This window comes from Mustela erminea, chromosome 9, assembly GCF_009829155.1.
Source record: "Mustela erminea isolate mMusErm1 chromosome 9, mMusErm1.Pri, whole genome shotgun sequence".
Classification (NCBI taxonomy): Eukaryota; Metazoa; Chordata; class Mammalia; order Carnivora; family Mustelidae; genus Mustela; species Mustela erminea.
Genome location: NC_045622.1, coordinates 2,575,391 through 2,594,382, shown reverse-complemented (window position 1 = coordinate 2,594,382; position 18,992 = coordinate 2,575,391). Strand labels below are relative to the sequence as shown.

The following is an 18,992-nucleotide window of genomic DNA, read 5'->3' as shown; positions in this document are numbered from 1 at the left end:
TAGCAGCCATCAATAACATCAGTACTATACTGAGTACTTTTTAAAAGCACAGGATAAGAATTCTTACCAATGTAAGCTAAGCATATAATTGTGGTTAATTTGTGGCATGAGATTAAAGAAGACCGATGATCTTACTACATTTCATAAAATTTGCATTATTTAATTTTTATAGCAAACATCCTATTGTTTAAAAAACTAATCTTGAGGAAAAGAGTCAGTATAGTAAAATATACACATTTTCCCAGTGCTGACCAGTACACAGATCAGGAAAGAGAGAAGAGATCACATACCTCTGTTTTTAAAAATGGTATCAGGAATAGCACTATTTGTCGGGCTCCAGTCAGTTTCCTGCTCCCCTTAAGTCTTGCAAACTCACACCTTACTGCAGGGGCTGAGAGGGTGTCTGTGGTGAGGCCTCTCTGCCATTTCGTGGCTACGGGGTGGCACAGAGGGTCCATTTGACTTCAAAATAGACTGCAAAACAGAACAGAGAAACTGTGTGAGAATGAAGAGGAAAGACATGTTTGCTTCCTGTTTTCTAGTAGAAGTAAGACACGTATCAGAAAAGTCAAATTCTATCTCCACACAGACAAAGAGAACTTGAAAAGCTGTAGTTTCCCATTTAGGCAATACCAGCATGCCAGAACCCTGAGAGCAAAGGGAGAAGGCTGCTTTCATTTTCACTACTTTCCTGCCCAGAGAGACAGAACAGCAATGGCTGGTGAGTGTCTCCGGTTTACTGTCATTTATGTCTGTGTTTTGGGGGAGTGACAGCTCAGGAAGGAGGGCAGGACAGGAGATGGAGCCCCGAAGGGGGCTCTCATGAGACAGGGCTGTTTTACTCTGGGAATGTGAGGGATGGGGAGCTTGGGGCACAGCAAGCAAGTGTGCTATCAGACAAAGCATTTTTAGCAGAGAAGCTACAGCTTTTGTGGGGGTTGGGGGGAGGAAGTGTAAAAATTCTGGACCTACGTTCTCAGAACATTCCTAAGATTTTAGTCTTTTCTTTGAATTCATACTGACTGAGCTTTCTTTCTTTCTTTTTTTTTTTTTTTTAATTTTATTTATATTTTTGACAAACAGAGACCACCACAAGTAGACAGGGAGGCAGGCAGACAGAGAGAGAGGGGCTGAGCAGAGAGCCCAATGAGCGGTCCCGATCCCAGGACCCTGGCATCATGACCCAAACCGAAGGCAGAGGCTTTAACCCTCTGAGCCATTGAGGTGTCCCCTGAGCTTTCTAACCATTTCTTCAGTGTATTTCACTTCCTCCATATTTCCGCTCTCTGTATGACCTCTTGTTTCCAGCAGTGAGCAAGCCAGCCACAAAGTGTGCTCTCAATCTCAGACTACAGACCCACCCTGCCAGCCCTGGCCAGGGAAACAAACGTACATTTTTCCACAGATGATAGATAATACTTCCACGCTTTACATCTACACATACTAACTACAGTGCGTTTTTTTGTTTAAAGATTTTATTTGTTGATTAGACAGACAGAGATCACAAGCAGACAGGCAGGCAAAGAGAGAGAGAGGGAAGCAGGCTCCCCGCTGAGCAGAGAGCCCGATGCGAGACTCGATCCCAGTACCCTGAGATCATGACCTGAGCTGAAGGCAGCGGCCCAACCCACTGAGCCACCCAGGCGTCCCTACAGTGCGTTTTTAAAAGAGATACTGATAAAAGTGACTGGAAGGGAAGCAATCACAGGTGATACCAAGCTGAAATGAGGCAGCCATCACTAATGGAGCAACTTAATGAAGTTGTTTAAGTTGCCTTCCTTCCCCGAGGCTCACTTTCTCCACCAGTAGAAGGCATAGGTTTGGGGAAGATCGTTGCTTCTCTGTGTGTGGTCCTCAGAACAGTAACTTTAATATCACCTAAGACACGGGTGGAAATAAAGATTGATGTGCTCCACCCTGTCCTATCAAATCAGATTTCTGGGAATAGGGAGCAGGAAGCTCTGTTCATCGCCCTCTCAGATACTCTCTTCCTTGTTAAATTTGAGAACCACGCACCTAAATCAGAGACCTAACGTCCTGCAATTCCTAAAATCATATTGTCCTCACAGAGAAGAGATCACTACAAGACCCAGTTAAAGAAATAAAGATGATTGCCAGCACCATGCTTGGTGGCTTCTTGGAAGACTTGAAGGAAAAGAAGGTATTAGATAAACGTGACTTACAAACAATAGGGAAAAAAGTGAACTTCATTGTGAATAAGACTGAAAACCTGGTTGATGATCTCTCTGAGAAAACTCAATTGGTAGGTCAAGTATTTATGGACCGTCTCGTCAATTCCAAGAGCCTGCTGAGTTTGAGTGAGTATCTTGGGCAAAAGGACTCCTAACTTATTTTCTGCCCTCCTATGCAATATCTGTTTTATTTCTATTTTCAAGTAGAGAACAAATTATCTGCATCTCCAGTACTTTCTTTGCCTTCCCTCAGCAACTGTCACCTTCAATCACCCCTTAACATTTCCTGTTTACTGTATTATATCTCCCCTTGCTAAAACGTAAAGCCCATGAAGCATGGAACTTTGTCTGCTTTGTTTATCAAGAGAGCCCCAACTCATGGAAATGGCACCTGACACATTACAGGTGCTCAGTAATTACTTGTGAAATGCATGAATGGTCCTGGAGCTCTAGTAAATTCAGGGACAGCCCTTAGCTAATCTCTGCTGCTCTGGCCACACTCTAGACTCCAGAGTTATTCCCACCTGTAAAATGCTCAATAGAAAAAAAACACCAAAATCCACACAGCAATCCACTGTCTTCTGCTTACCTGGGGCTTGGCCCAAGGCATGAATCTCTGAAAACCAAGACCATCTTTGTGAAAGGAGTACCTAGGGAGTTTGAGGAGGATTAGTGGAACATGAGTGTATCCTTCTCTAGGAAGCATGGGTTGGCTCACTCTCTCTTTGAAGAGTCAGGGGAGTCACTATTTTACGTTTTTTGGCACAAACTTTCTCTGTCACACTGACTCAAATCTGATGCCGTGACATAAACTTAGCAATAGATATTCAGTACAAAATGGCTGTGGATGTGTTCCGATAAAGCTTTATTAACAAAAACTGCTGTTGAGCTGACCTTGGCCTCTAGGTTGGAGTTTCCTGACTCCTACGCTAGAGGACAATATACACATGCGAGTGTTCCCAATACTGAGGACATCCTTTTGGGATCATTTTGTGGTTGCTGAAAGACTACCTAAGTTTATAGAAGTGTATACATTCTTTCCTCAGAATGAAAAATGCTACTGCAGAAAAGCCTTGATTAAAGAATTTGATTATTCCTTGAATAATGTAAGCAGGAACATAATGAGCTCTTCACTGTGTTATAGAAACTCTGCTTCCTCCTTCACCAGGCACAAAGTCACAGTCCTCTAAGACAAACGTGGAGCTCAGACAAGGAACCAGATTTCCATGCTTCATAGGGTCACCACAGGCCAAACATCATCAATTTCTTGTGAGTGAGAGGGCGTTACATGTGTGTAGATTCTAGAAACCTAGTTCTGTTAACAAATGTCCTTTTCCCATTCTTTCAGAATCTCATGCTGAAAATGAGGATGAGGAATCTGAGAGCAGTGAGTCATCTTCTTTGACAGGTAAGTGCCATCAAATCTCATATCACAAATGAAAACTCAGACATCTAGGGCTGTCAGAAGGCACTACAGTCAAGACATAGGAAACTGTGTTTTTACTCACTTTCCATCTCTAGAAATAACCTTCAGCATTCAGCACTGATCCTTAACTTTTTGTTCATTCCACTTCAGAATCTGAAGATGAAAGTGAAAGTGAAAGTGAAGAAGAAGAAAATGCCAAGCCATCCCAGGCATTGGCTCTCCCTTTGGCAGGTGCCACCAAACCCAGTGGCTCATGTAAACCCTCATGCGTCACTCAGGGTAAGGCCCTAAGTAATAGGGGCCCTAAGTTACAGTGGAGAGACCAGAGATGGGTTCAGAAATTCTGGGTTATTTCTTCCTTCTGTGCCACCTGAGACAAAGTAAGGTCAGCGTTCATATCCCCACTCGTTCATCCTCTAATAATCTGGAAGTGCAAGTGAAGATCATGAAATTAGGGAGAAGGCTGGAGAACACACACATGGCTTCTGCCTGTGACAGGCAAGGTCATGGATGCTTGGTGACATTCTGTGAGCTAAGGCAGACGGGGAAGCCGTATGCTATAGTGGAAAGAGAACTGGAATAAAACCCAGGCAATCTCGACCTGAGCCCAACATGGCCACTGACTAACCATGGTCTCTGGTGTGAATGACCCAACCTTTCTGAGACTCATAGTTTTCAGTGAGATTAATAACATCTTTAAAAGATTCACAAGACATCAAACAGATAAGCAAGTAACAACTATATGAACAGGACAAGGATGTAAGAAAAGCACGTTAAGACACACACAACAGGGGGCCCCTGGGTGGCTCAGTGGGTTAAGCCGCTGCCTTCGGCTCAGGTCATGATCTCAGGGTCCTGGGATCGAGCCCCGCATCGGGCTCTCTGCTCAGCAGGGAGCCTGCTTCCTCCTCTCTCTCTCTCTCTGCCTGCCTCTCTGCCTACTTGTGATCTCTCTCTGTCAAATAAATAAAAATAAAAAATTCTTTAAAAAAAAAATCTTTAAAAGATTCACAAGACAGCAAACAGATAAGCAAGTAACAACTATATGAACAGTACAAGGATGTGGTTAAGAAAAGCACGTTAAGAAACACACAACAGGACTAGATGCACATACTGTGTGATCACTAGAGAAACGGATGAGTTACTGAACCACATCAAGGAATTGCAGTGTCTAGAAAGGGGCTACTGAAGTGTTGAGTCATGAGCACCATATTTTCAGAAGTCCGGGACAAGCTTCCAAAGGCACGAACACCTTGTAATCTGTTGTATCCATTATCCTTGTAATATCCATATCCTTGTAATCACTGTTGTATCCATTATACACACATATGAACTGAGCACCTACTGTCTACCATTCTAATCACTGTTTCTAGCAGTAAGCAATTAGGTCAAGATCTTGCTTTCATGGAGTTGACTGTAATGAAGGTGCACATTTAGTACATATGAAAAATAAATAGTACAATTCAGGAAATGGACAAGAGAAAAGAGGTGAGGCAGGTGGGCCACAGTGAATAATTACGAGAACTCATTTGGGGTGATATTTCAGTACATGCTTGAACAAGACAGAGGGGGAGGGTTGTGCCACACTCTAAAGCAAAAGCATCCCCTGGAAGGGCAGCAAGCCCATGGGGGCTGAGCAGAGATGGACATCCCATGCCATAAGGCCAATCTGATGGGGGAGGAGCAAACTGGGAGGGCATGGTAGGAGGAGCTGTTCCGGGCTCCTGCTGAAGCTGCCATACCACTCTGGGCCTTTGTGGAAGTGAGAATGAACTGGATATTATTTGCAATAGAAAGTCTTTAGGAGTTTTTAAATGGAGGAATGATAAGCAAGCATAGCATCAGAAAGGCCAAATATTTCAGTTAAGAAATAATAGCTTTAAGCAGGGGTTGTACCAATGGGGAGGATGATAATTGGTGACACCTGGACCTCCTTTGCAGGTAGAGTCAACAAAAGCAAAATTAGAAAAAAAAATAATGCACTCTACTCTGACCTATTAAATCAGATTTCTAGGAATAGCATGCAGGAAGCTCTGTTCACCACGCTCTCAGATACTTTCTCCCTTGTTAAATTTGAGAACCCTGGGCCTAAATCAGAGATCTAACGTCCTGTCAATTCCTAAAATCCTATTGTTCTCCCAGAGAAGAGATCACCAAGAGACCCAGTTAACGAGATAAAGGTGATTGCCAGCACCGTGCTTGGTGGCGTCTTGGAGGACTTGAAGGAAAAGAAGGTGATAGATAAGCAAGAGTTACAAATAATCGGGAACACAGTAAATGTCATCGTGAATAAGACTGAAAACCTGGTTAGTGATTTTACTGAGAAAACTCAAATGGTAGGCAAAGTACTTAAGGACCATTTCTTCAATTCCAGGAAACTGCTGAGTATAAGTGAGTATCTTGAGCCAAAGGACTACTAACTTCTTCTTTATCTGCTCTCTTATGCAGTCTCTGTCTTCTTATTTCTATTTGCAAATGGAGAACTATCCACATCTCTAGTAGTTTCTTTGCCTGACGACCTTATATAAGATGGCAAAAGGTCCCGTAAATCCCGGCCCAGTCCATGTGCCAGCATCCAAAGTCACTTTACTCCGACACATCTATTTCCCTCAGCAACTGTCACCTTCAATCATCCCATAACATTTCCTGTTTACTGTATTATATCTCCCCTTGCTAAAACGTAAAGCCCATGAAGCATGGAACTTTGTCTGCTTTGTTTATCAAGAGAGCCCCAACTCATGGAAATGGCACCTGACACATTACAGGTGCTCAGTAATTACTTGTGAAATGCATGAATGGTCCTGGAGTTCTAGTAAATTTAGGGACAGCCCTTAGCTAATCTCTGCTGCTCTGGCCACACTCTAGACTCCAGAGTTATTCCCACCTGTAAAATGCTCAATAGAAAAAAACACCAAAATCCACACAGCAATCCACTATCTTCTGCTTAGCTGGGGCTTGGCCCAAGGCATGAATCTCTGAGAACCTAGACTGTCTTTGTGAAAGGAGTACCTAGGGGGTTTGAGGAGCATTAGTGGAACATGAGTGTATCCTTCTCTAGGAAGCATGGGTTGGCTCACTCTCTCTTTGAAGAGTCAGGGGAGTCACTATTTTACGTTTTTTGGCACAAACTTTCTCTGTCACAGTGACTCAAATCCGATGCCGTGACATAAACTTAGCAATAGATATTCAGTACAAAATGGCTGTGGATGTGTTCCGATAAAGCTTTATTAACAAAAACTGCTGTTGAGCTGACCTTGGCCTCTAGGTTGGAGTTTCCTGACTCCTACGCTAGAGGACAATATACACATGCGAGTGTTCCCAATACTGAGGACATCCTTTTGGGATCATTTTGTGGTTGCTGAAAGACTACCTAAGTTTATAGAAGTGTGTACATTCTTTCCTCAGAATGAAAAATGCTACTGCAGAAAAGCCTTGATTAAAGAATTTGATTATTCCTTGAATTATGTAAGCAGGAACATAATGAGCTCTTCACTGTGTTATAGAAACTCTGCTTCCTCCTTCACCTGGCACAAAGTCACAGTCCTCTAAGACAAACGTGGAGCTCAGACAAGGAACCAGATTTCCATGCTTCATAGGGTCACCACAGGCCAAACATCATCAATTTCTTGTGAGTGAGAGGGAGTTACATGTGTGTAGATTCTAGAAACCCAGTTCTGTTAACACATATTCTTTTCCTATTCTTTCAGAAAATGAGGATGAGGAATCTGAGAGCAGTGAGTCATCTTCTTTGACAGGTAAGTGCCATCAAATCTCATATCACAAATGAAAACTCAGACATCTAGGGCTGTCAGAAGGCACTACAGTCAAGACATAGGAAACTGTGTTTTTACTCACTTTCCATCTCTAGAAATAACCTTCAGCATTCAGCACCGATCCTTAACTTTTTGTTCATTTCACTTCAGAATCTGAAGATGAAAGTGAAAGTGAAGAAGAAGAAAATGCCAAGCCATCCCAGGCATTGGCTCTCCCTTTGGCAGGTGCCACCAAACCCAGTGGCTCATGTAAACCCTCATGCGTCACTCAGGGTAAGGCCCTAAGTAATAGGGGCCCTAAGTTACAGCGGAGAGACCAGAGATGGGTTCAGAAATTCTGGGTTATTTCTTCCTTCTGTGCCACCTGAGACAAAGTAAGGTCAGCGTTCATATCCCCACTCGTTCATCCTCTAATAATCTGGAAGTGCAAGTGAAGATCATGAAATTAGGGAGAAGGCTGGAGAACACACACATGGCTTCTGCCTGTGACAGGCAAGGTCATGGATGCTTGGTGACATTCTGTGAGCTAAGGCAGACGGGGAAGCCGTATGCTATAGTGGAAAGAGAACTGGAATAAAACCCAGGCAATCTCGACCTGAGCCCAACATGGCCACTGACTAACCATGGTCTCTGGTGTGAATGACCCAACCTTTCTGAGACTCATAGTTTTCAGTGAGATTAATAACATCTTTAAAAGATTCACAAGACATCAAACAGATAAGCAAGTAACAACTATATGAACAGGACAAGGATGTGATTAAGAAAAGCACGTTAAGACACACACAACAGGGGGCCCCTGGGTGGCTCAGTGGGTTAAGCCTCTGCCTTCGGCTCAGGTCATGATCTCAGGGTCCTGGGGTCGAGCCCCACATTGGGCTCTCTGCTCAGTAGGGAACCTGCTTCCCCCACTCTCTCTCTCTGCCTGCCTCTGCCTCCTTGCGATCTCTCTGTCAAATAAATAAAATCTTTAAAAAAACAAACAAAAAAAGAAACAAATAGGACTAGACGCACATACTGTGTGATCACTAGAGAAACGATTGAGTTACTGAACCACATCAAGGAATTGCAGTGTCTAGAAAGGGGCTACTGGATTGTTGAGTCAACCAAATATGTTGAGTTTCATATTTTCAGAAGTCCGGGACAAGCTTCCAAAGGCACGAACACCTTGTAATCTTTAGTTGCTGTTGTATCCATTATGCACACATATGAACTGAACACCTACTGTCTACCATTCTAATCACTGTTTCTAGCAGTAAGCAAGATAGGTCAAGATCTTGCTTTCATGGAGTTGACTGTAATGAAGGTGCACACTTAGTACATATGAAAAATAAATAGTACAATTCAGGAATTGGACAAGAGAAAAGAGGTGAGGCAGGTGGGCCACAGTGAATAATTACGAGAACTCATTTGGGGTGATATTTCAGTACATGCTTGAACAAGACAGAGGGGGAGGGTTGTGCCACACTCTAAAGCAAAAGCATCCCCTGGAAGGGCAGCAAGCCCATGGGGGCTGAGCAGAGATGGACGTGCCATGCCATAAGGCCAATCTGATGGGGGAGTAGCAAACTGGGAGGACATGGTAGGAGGAGCTGTTCCGGGCTCCTGCTGAAGCTGCCATACCACTCTGGGCCTTTGTGGAAGTGAGAATGAACTGGATATTATTTGCAATAGAAAGTCTTTAGGAGTTTTTAAATGGAGGAATGATAAGCAAGCATAGCATCAGAAAAGCCAAAGGTATTCAAATATTTCAGCTAAGAGATAATAACTTTTAGGTTGGGGTTATACCAATGCAGAGGAAGGCAAATGGTGGTATCTGACATCTTTTGGAGCTAGAGTCAAAAAAACTATGGATGGGTAGGGTGTTGGCTAATGTAGGAAGAAGAGGAATCAGGATGCATCTTGGTTTTGGCTGGTAGCTAGGTGAAGGTTTTAATTAAGTGATGTAGAAGAAAACTTATAGTTGAGGGAAAACTCAGGAGAACAGATGTCTAGGCACGGACAAACATTAGGGGTCTCTCCCCGCACATGTCCACTTTGACGCATGTAGTACATCCCAGGGGTAGACATTGAAAATACACAGGTGGATTCAACCGAGTTGTTCACAGAAGAACCAGGCTTGGGACTAGCTCTGGCGATTCAGGTGCATGCAGACAGTAGGTAAGATGATGTCTTGAAGAGGCCACCTGGGCATTGGTGCTCACAGAGGATAACAGAGGGTCCAATGTAGAAAGGCCTAACTTTTCACTGTGCAGCGGGAGAGCTGAGAGCCAGCAGCTTGAGGAAGAGCAGCCACAACACACAGCATCGCAGAAGCATGGAGAGATGCTGAAGGGAGAAGATGTGTTCTGCCAGGTTAAATGCTGAAATAGCAGCAAATGGTCAGTGGGAACCTTGATCCCAAGGATCTGAGGGTGACAGTGACAGCCAGTGTGTGTTGCATACAAGAACAAAATGAGATTGGGAAAATGAAAACAGGCTGTGGAACATCGCCTTTAAGGAATTGTGCTGAGCTGTGGAGCCCAGCCCCAGAGCAACAGCTGGAGGGGAAGGGCTTGGAGTGGAGGTGTCTGAGAGAGGAGGGTGTAAAAGCGTGGGATTTGCCAGGGGGCGAACACAGCAGGGGGCAGGGGGAGACAGGGCTAGGACAGAGCTGAATAAAGGCCTGAGTCAAGTTCTTGCAGGAGAGAGGAATTGGAACTCAGGGCACAAGGAGAGTCACTTAGACAGGAGGAAGTGTATTTCTTCTTTTTATTGGGAGGGGAAGGACAGTAGATGGGGAGAGATACAGGCAAATTAACAGACTGGTTGCTTCAAAAGGTGAACTCATTTTTACAAAAAAATAGTAGAAGGAACAGAAGAAGGCTTGTTTCCCTATGGAAAAACAAAAGGCAGGGGGTGGGGTGGATCGTTGGTGGCTATTTTCAAGTATTTGAAGGTAATGATTCATTAACAATCAGTTATAAACTTTTAATCTGTGCCAGACAATCAATCTTTTGAGATGCTGGATATAACAAAACTTAAACACACCTTTTCTGTCCTAATTAAGCTTACCATACAGTAAAAACAATTAAGATTAAATATAATCATTATTCTTCTGGGGGCATTTACATAAAATAATCAAAACACAAGGTAAGCTATATGGAAGCCAAAGAAATATTCATCAGCTTTCTGTGGGCAAGGAATTAGACATTTTCTGGATGGTCTCAATGCAGGAAATACATACCAGTACCTACAAGGTTCACTCGTTGTGACCCTCAGGACTGTTTAGAGTGCTTTAGAACATGCACATTCCCCCATTAATGGAGACATTTCACTAGTGGTAATAACACAGTAGGGATATTGTGAGTGGTTCAGATACCTGAATAATGACTTGACCAGGTCAGATGAACAAGAGGCTTCCTTGCAAATCTTGGGTACTGCGCACAAGTGAGTCTAATGTGCTGGGTATGAAAGATTAGCCCATATCATGGCCACTGACAAAAACAGAAACTGGTGGTGGGGTCAGTGAGAAGCAAAAAGAAAGAGGGAGCACTCAAGACTTTTGTTTTTGTCATTTTTTTTTAAATACAGAATGGTTTTCTGTTATATTAAGCTTTTTGAAGGAATGTCAGTAAGCGTTTTCAAGAATGAGAGTCCAGTGAAAAGATATTTGTATGTGCAAGGCTGGGGGGTGCTACTCCCTCAAGAGTTATTTTTTTCTCTCAGTTATTCAGGAAATCCAAGATTCCTCAATGGACATGGTGAAGATTTGTCCCTGCAAGCATTCTCAAGAACCGAAGACTGTGAGAGTCCAGGAGGTAACACGCTTTGAAATAGAAACACACATGACTGTCCATTCAAACCGCATACTGGGAACTCACTGGGAATTTTAGCTCTTGATACAGAAGCCTTTGGATTAGCCCAAAGGGCATAGAATGTTATTTAATCATGTCGTCTAATTAAGTGGCCCTTCCGTCCAATTTCCTGTCTGTTTTAGCACATCCTCCAACATCCCTGAAGCTCATCCCCATGAACAACCAAATCCAGGTCTCCAGAGTGCATGCTCAGCTATGGTACACGTTTTCAGTCTAGAGTCCTATGTCTTTCTTCCTGAGCACCTATTTCCATCCCCAAGTCCTTCAGGCATCCGTTCTGTAATCCTAAGGGTCTACTTTGGGTGGACTTCAGAGGCGAAAGTGGGCAGGCCACATGGAACTCACCCTGTGCCTGTTATTTGCAGGTATATCCAATGATGGAGAAGGAGGGCCGAACCCGCCTGGCCCTCATCATTTGTAACAAAGTATTTGACCATCTTTCTGAGAGAGAAGGCTCTGAAAATGACATTTTGGGGATGCAAGGCCTCCTTGAAAACCTTGGATATTCAGTAGTTATAAAGGAAAATCTCACAGCTCTGGTAATGACTTAGGACAGTGGGATAAGCTTCCTTCCTTCCCTTTCTTTCCTGGACTTCTTCCTTCACAGCTGGAAGAGTATAGTGCATGTTACAGGAGTTCTCCTTCTCCAGAATGGGCACCCCTGGGTTTCAGCCTCTTCCAATGCACACTTTCATTAGCAAAGATTTATAGAGGAGTACTTCACTAAAAACGCTGGATCTTTCTAACGCTCTCCATTAGGGAGGCACCGATGACTTGATAGTCTTTGTGAGACACTACCCTGAGCCCTTTACAATTTCAGTATTACGTGTCTCAATGTAAAGCCAAGTATGCAGTCAAACAAACAAACAAACAAACAACAATAGCAAAAAACCGTGAGTGCTCACATACACCGAAAGTTGTGATCCCGGCTCTACTGAGGAAATACCACGGGTGACTTTGGATAGACCATTTTAAACCTCAGAAGGAATTTGTTAAGTATCTCTACTTTATGTCAGTAGGAACCAGTCCCTCACTATTACTCTTTTTTAATGAAAACTTGGGGGAACCCCAACATGTAATACAGATGAAAGCAAAGCCTTCTGGTAGGAAACCTGCCACCTCACGTGCCCTTCCTTATACTCCGCCTTCCAGCACCTCCCCCAGCCTAGGTTTCCACTGAAAACCAGTGGGCTACACACTGGATGGAAATCTCTCTAGGAGTGCCTGGGGGGCATAGTGGTTTGAGCATTGCAGTCTTGGATTCGGCTCAGGTCGTGATCTCAGCATCCTGAGACGAAGCCCCGTGTTGGGCTCTGTGCTCAGCATGGAGATTGCTTGAGAGTCTCTCTCCCTCTGTTCCTCCCCCAATTCCCTCTCTCATTCCCTCTCTCAAATAAATAAATAAGTCTTGAAAAACAAAACAAAACACCTGCTAGCCTTTACCTTCTGTATGTCTAAATTTCTGCTTTTATGTCGGGATGAAATTTCTCTTACAATTCCATCCTGTCCATGCCATCTGATTCGTTAATGCCTCTGTCTACTCTCTGAGCACACACTGTGTATGGAGAGTTTCTAGGTAGTAACTCCAGAGACTCTTTCAGGAAATGATAACGGAGTTGAAGAACTTCGCCACCCGCCCAGAGCACCAGTTCTCGGACAGCACGTTCCTGGTGTTCATGTCCCACGGCACCCTGGGCGGGATCTGTGGCAGGAAGCACAGAGATGAAGAGCCGGACATTCTTCCCGATGATACCATCTTCCAGATTTTCAACAACCGTAGCTGCCATGGTCTCAAGGACAAGCCCAAGGTCATCATCACGCAGGCCTGCCGAGGCAGTGAGTAGGGGTGGGGGCACCCAGGGAGAGGCCATGAACCTCCTTCTATTTGCCTAGCAGCTCACCTTCATGTTCCCAGGGATGAGTGACACAGACAACATTTTAGAACTGCACTCACGTCCAGTCAAGGAAGTAATTAAGTCTGGGGGTGCCTGGGTGGCTCAGTCGTTAAGGGTCTGCCTTCAGCTCAGATCATGATTCCAGGGTCCTGGGATCGAGCCCCACATCTGGCTCTCTGCTCAGCAGGAAGTCTACTTCTCCCTCTCTGCTGCCTTTTTGTGTGTTCACACACTTGCTCGCTCTCTCAAAAAAATAAATAAGTCATCTTAAAAAAAATTAAGCCTGTATAATTTTTAAGAAGTGTGAAGCACACTAGAACAATAACAAGTGTCCTGGTCCTGGTCCTTTGGGTCATACTAAATATAAGTGGGCTCTGTATGTTCTGCATTCAGTGAGGTGGTTTTTCTAGCAGTAACACCCTTGCATTTTTAATAAATCCCATACTGGAATGTACTGCAGTAAGGGTAGTATGGTAGAAGAGATTCTGTGTGTGTGTCTGTGTGTGTAACTTCTTTCCTAAGACACAGGTGTCTCTCCCAGAAGGTGACGGGGCCGTCTGGGTGACTGACATGGGAGAAGCACTTGCGTGGACATGTTACCAGCCCTTGGAGCGCTACATCTCCAGTGATGCCATAAAAAAGACCCACGTAGAGAAGGACTTCATCGCTTTCAAATCTTCAACTCCACGTAAGTGACTTCAGAGGGCAGTCTCTCCATCTCCTAGCAGTTTCCAGGTCCCAGGCTTGGCTAGGATCCGACCTGATCACTAACAGCAGAGCGTTTCTTCTCTAACGAGATGTTTGATGTACAGAAGACGTTTAGAACATTGAGATTACTTTTATAACTTGAAAGCTGTAAGTCTTGAATTTGGAGGAAACTTTCAAAGTAAACTGGACTTTGGTGAGGATCCGAACCTAAGCCAGTGAAGTTTAAATAAATGAAGAGTTGGTTTTTGTTTGTTTGTTTGCTTGTTGCTGAATATAGCACTGGCCCAGAAGTGTATGTTAGTCCCATGGTTTGGTCAGCTGATCACCTACTAGCAATTAAACAAGGCAATCAGTAACAATTTTAACACTTGCTTCACATATTCTAGAACCTCTTGGCTGCTTATCTGAATCTAGTCTTTCTTAAAAAATTAGTTAACATTCAAATGCCTGACTTTCATATAATATAGCCAATGACTGAAAATCCTCCTTTGGCAGGAAAAGACATAACAGAAGATAGAAAGAGAAGATACGCGGAGTCAATCATGGTCAAACCTGTGGGAAATCTATTTAGTGGTCATCTATGATTTTGTTTTATGAGTGATTTACAGAACCTGAGCAACTTCCAGAATCTAGTTTACATAAGTCACAATTCTTTTTAAGGATTTTATATTTTATTTTATTTGATATATATAGAGAGAGAACACAAGCAGGGGTGGCAGCAGGCAGAGGGAGAGGGAGAAACAGACTTACCACTGAGCAGGGAGCCCGATGTGGGGCTCGATCCCAGGAGCCTGAGATCATGACCTGAGCTGAAGGCAGACATTTAACTGACTAAGCCACCCAGGTGCCCCGCACAAGTCACAGTTCTAATACAAACCTGGATGTGCCCAGAATATCACTACAATAGAGTTCTGATTTGTGGGTCCAGGGAGGGTCTGAGATTCTGCAGGCCCAAGAGGATGCCATGAGTCTCATCTGGGGAAACAGGACACAGGCTGTGCCAGGAACACCCATTCCATACCAGGAGCAGTTCTACTTTGTCTTACCTATTGGAGTTTGAATAAAGTTTTATTGGAAAGAGGAGCTCTCCACTTGTAGCTACTAAAGGAAGTTAAAAAGGCATATGCAGCCTGATGCACGCTCTAAGAGACTATTTTAGTTAAGGGCAGAGAGTCTCCTACGTGTAAGTCCTCCATTCCTTTCTGTACACATAGCGATGCACTGAGACGGACCGGCTCTGGGCACATGGTGCACAGCTGAAGCCGCCGGGCTTGAAGAGCCTTATGGAGTGTAGTCAGAGCAGAGGGGCCGAGGTGAACTGAGTGGAAAACCCATGCAAAGCCTCATACAAATAAATAATGCTTGTCAACCATGCTGCGTGCATTCAGGAAAAATGTGTTGAAAAATGAAGGAGTGAATTGTGTCAGTGGTCAGAGGACAGTGGACACAGAATCCTGGGAAAGAGAGGAGCTGGAAAACAGGGCCAGAGTGTCTGAAGCCCTGAGCCCGGGGCCGGTACCAAGAGGGAGATTGGAGGGGTAGGCAGGGGCCGTATAATTTGAGGCCTCATATGCTAGGGAAGGATTTGATCTTTAACATTGACATGCTTTATTACTAATATTGCTTTATACTAATAGTAATCAGAAATTTTGGTGAAACATACCTCACGAAAAGATGAGACTGACATCTTTAGATGTCTACTCTGGGGATTCTGTGGGGGATGGGTTACGGCATAGCGAGAGGCGACATGGGGAGACAGGTTAGAATGTGACCAGGGTCTCACAGGCCACAGGTGTCTACACCAGGCTTGGGAAGACATAGCTGTTGAATCCAGCAATAATTAGGATGGAAAATTTGTATGACCTGCTGTTTAGTGGATATGGCAGCTGAATAAGACGGGGTGACACAGGCCACCCGAGGTCACCAGAGATGATTGTGTGCCTTCAACGGAAGGGGAATCCTGCGAGAGAGTGTGAGATACCTTCAGCATACTTCAGGAGGAAAGGAAGAGAGTTATAAGAGCTACTCTGCAGAACAGAGATCGGCATCAGGATTTGGGGAGATGCTTGCCTAAGCATTATCTTCAATGTTCTAACAATGGGAAAAATAACCCAGAAATAGAGAACAGACTAAGACATCCCAAAGCGGAGGCTGAACTGCAGAGAACGAAGGCCCCGGCATCCGAGTGGCCTCAGGAAGTATGGCTGGAGGATAAGAAAGCAAAGTGAGAAGAGTATGTGTTGTCAGTTACCCGGAAAGAATCTGTGGGTGCTATGGCCTTTCTGATTTGAACGAGGCATCAGGTAAAGGTGAGGTGCAGTAAATGACCGTGAGGTTTAATGACTTGGAGGTCACAGCTGGCCGTGGGAGAGCCCCACGTGAAGGTAGGGCAGGCGGTAGGGAGACAGCAGCTTACAGTGCGTGGGCTAGGAGGGCGAGCCCAGGAAGGGAGGCAGCCGCAGGTAAAGGGACAAACAGGAGACGACTGGCATTTTGGTGATGGGAGAGGCTGGATCACACTGCAATGGTAACGAGAAGCAGGTGCTCCAAAGATGGTCCTGATGAAAAAGTACCGGTAAACTATTACAGTACCAAACAACCTGTTGTTCCAACTTTAGAACATGTGCTGCTAAAGCGAGCACTATAGTAGCCAACAGTGTGGATGAGGGGTTCAGACTCAAGGAACAGCAAGATCTAGGTTCCTTTTTCTGATTATACAGTAAGTGCTGGAAGGAATTCCATTTTTCCCCTCTCCCTGCAGCAGCGGGGGATAGCTCTGTGCTTAGGAATGTGCAGGGCGTTCATGACTGAGGCCCCTCGAGGGTCTCCTCTGACCAGCTCTATCCAGACTTGTCTCTCCTTCAAAGCACTGGCATCAAACCGTGTCCAATAGCTATGACTCTAAGACTCCTCCACACTTACACAAAGGCCCCATCTCCCAATATTTTAATGCTTTCCTTTGCAGATAACGTTTCCTGGAGATTGAACACAAAGGGGTCTATCTTCATTTCCCAACTTATCCACTACTTGGGAGAGTACTCTTGTTGTCACCATTTGGAGGAGATTTTCCGAAAGGTAGGGGTGTTCTTATCTTTTCACTGTTTTGTCCTGGAAAACTGTGCAACCATTATCAAACCTTTTTTGGGGGGAATCCTGAAAGCTCTTAAGCTGTCGTGCCATGCCTTCTGGTACCCCAGGTTTGCTTAAAGAGGAGGTTTTTTGGAAGTGTTGCTTGGAACCAGCATGAGTTTCACGGGCTCTGAGTCTTGCCTATTCAGAAAATGCTTTTGATGATACTATTTTGTTCATGTATGCACTATAGACAAGGAAAAGCTCAGAATTTCTTCTGTGTATTACCTGGCCACAGCCTTGATCTCTGAAGATTTTCTTTACTACCTCAGGTTCAAAATGCATTCGAGAAACCCAATGCAATAATCCAGATGCCCACGATTGAGAGGTTATCCATGACGCGATATTTCTACCTCTTTCCTGGGAATTAAAATCCATCTGAAGTGTCTCAGGTAAACATCTCCAAGAAGCGGACTTGGGTGCTCCCTGCTCAGAGTCTGTGAGTATAATCTAGAGAGAGCAGAGAGCAGGGACGGAGGGCACTAGCCACAGTCACCTCTGCTTTTTCTTAATGACCCTGGTAAAACTCTGATTTCTTTTGAAATTACCAGAAATTGTAAATCTAATGATAGCCAGCTAGAAAATCCTTCAGTCTTCATGTCTCTCAAGGACCTACCTAGTGAGTGGAAAATATTTAGTTCCGACGCATGCGTAAAACAGCTGGCCTTGTATAGGCAGCTGACGTTTGGCTTCCTCCCCAAGAAGGGCTGAGTCTCATTCCTCTGTTTCTGACAAGGTCCACCTGGACCACGGGGCCAGCTGATGGCTGCTGGGTCCGTTCTGAGACCATGAGGCTCCTGGCAGATCCTCCCCTTAGGGGATGAGGGGTTCATGGCCCTTCTGTAAGGCACACCTCATAGTAGATATTACTGCTATTTATGTCTTACCTCCAATAACATCTTTACTTATGTTTTCTTCTTTCTAATTTTTTCCAGGAAAATCGAGCCATTCTGTTTTCTGTGAATCTACTACTTTAAAAGGTTAATGTTTGAATGTGAATATTTTTCTACCAAAATTCCCACTTGACCACCCTGAAACAACGGCATGTGAAAACCATGGTCGTAGTGTTGCTGAGTTAGTGCTTAATAAAATTTTTTGAAAATAATATTTGTTTTCTTATTCTATTGTAGAGTAAATCATTTTCACTGCACAACAAAGCTCAAGTATAGAAAAACAGAAAAGAATAGTTAGTGGATAAATAATATGATCACATTAATAGGTATCCTGATATTAAGCAATGATTATGTTCTTGGGATGGCATCTTTGTCATAGAGGGTCATTCATTTATTCTCCATTTGAGGTTATGTTACTGATATTTGACCTGGAACTCCACATTTATATTTACAGATGAGGTTCTCATTAATTTTGACTTATGTCTAACTTGGCCATAGGATATTTTTAATAATATTTTATAATGAACTACAAGTAGTTCGTTGTAGTTTGTGAACTCTAGAATGTCAAAAATCTATTATTTTCAAGTTAACTTATAAGTTCACCTGAGGGGAGGAGTCAAGATGGCGGAGAAGTAGTAGGCTGAGGCTACATCAGGTAGCAGGAGATCAGCTAGATAGCTTATCTAAAGATTGCAAACACCTGCAAATCCATCTGCAGATCGAAGAGAAGAAGAACAGCAATTCTAGAAACAGAAAATCAACCACTTTCTGAAAGGTAGGACTGGCGGAGAAGTGAATCCAAAGCGACAGGAAGATAGACCCTGGGGGGAGGGGCCGGCTCCCGGCAAGCGGCGGACCAACGGAGCACAAAATCGGAACTTTTAAAAGTCTGTTGGGACGCTTGGGTGGCTCAGTTGGTTAAGCAGCTGCCTTCGGCTCAGGTCATGATCCCAGCGTCCTGGGATCGAGTCCCGCATCGGGCTCCTTGCTCGGCAGGGAGCCTGCTTCTCCCTCTGCCTCTGTCTGCCATTCTGTCTGCCTGTGCTTGCTCTCTCTCCCTCTCTCTGACAAATAAATAAAATCTTTAAAAAAAAAAAAAAAAAAAAAAAAAGTCTGTTCCGC

At 44.1% G+C, this 18,992-nt stretch overlaps 1 protein-coding gene across 14 annotated transcripts; it reads left to right on the top strand.

The window, feature by feature from the left end:
- Positions 1–637: 637 nt before the first annotated feature.
- On the top strand, positions 638–18,084 carry LOC116598274 (caspase-12-like). Of its 14 annotated transcripts, none has more exons than XM_032356830.1 (14): positions 638–721; positions 2,070–2,318; positions 3,553–3,600; positions 3,769–3,897; positions 5,761–6,009; positions 7,326–7,373; positions 7,542–7,664; positions 11,097–11,188; positions 11,611–11,784; positions 12,847–13,081; positions 13,685–13,828; positions 16,814–16,923; positions 17,250–17,369; positions 17,913–18,084. In XM_032356830.1, the coding sequence occupies exons 1-13, from the start codon at positions 715–717 to the stop codon at positions 17,346–17,348; spliced, it is 1,707 nt and encodes a 568-aa protein (XP_032212721.1). In that variant the 5' UTR covers positions 638–714; the 3' UTR covers positions 17,349–17,369; positions 17,913–18,084. The 14 variants fall into 14 exon arrangements, with proteins under 14 accessions (XP_032212721.1, XP_032212720.1, XP_032212723.1 ...); XM_032356829.1 differs by having other exon boundaries at positions 13,682–13,828; XM_032356832.1 differs by lacking the exon at positions 3,769–3,897 and having other exon boundaries at positions 13,682–13,828.
- Positions 18,085–18,992: the final 908 nt, after the last annotated feature.

Excerpts from the sequence above, each read along its gene's own strand:
- LOC116598274 (XM_032356829.1), top strand. Across the intron at positions 7,374-7,541 it reads TGAGTCATCTTCTTTGACAG|AATCTGAAGATGAAAGTGAA; the intron begins GTAAGTGCCATC and ends ATTTCACTTCAG. Across the intron at positions 16,924-17,249 it reads TGGAGGAGATTTTCCGAAAG|GTTCAAAATGCATTCGAGAA; the intron begins GTAGGGGTGTTC and ends TTACTACCTCAG.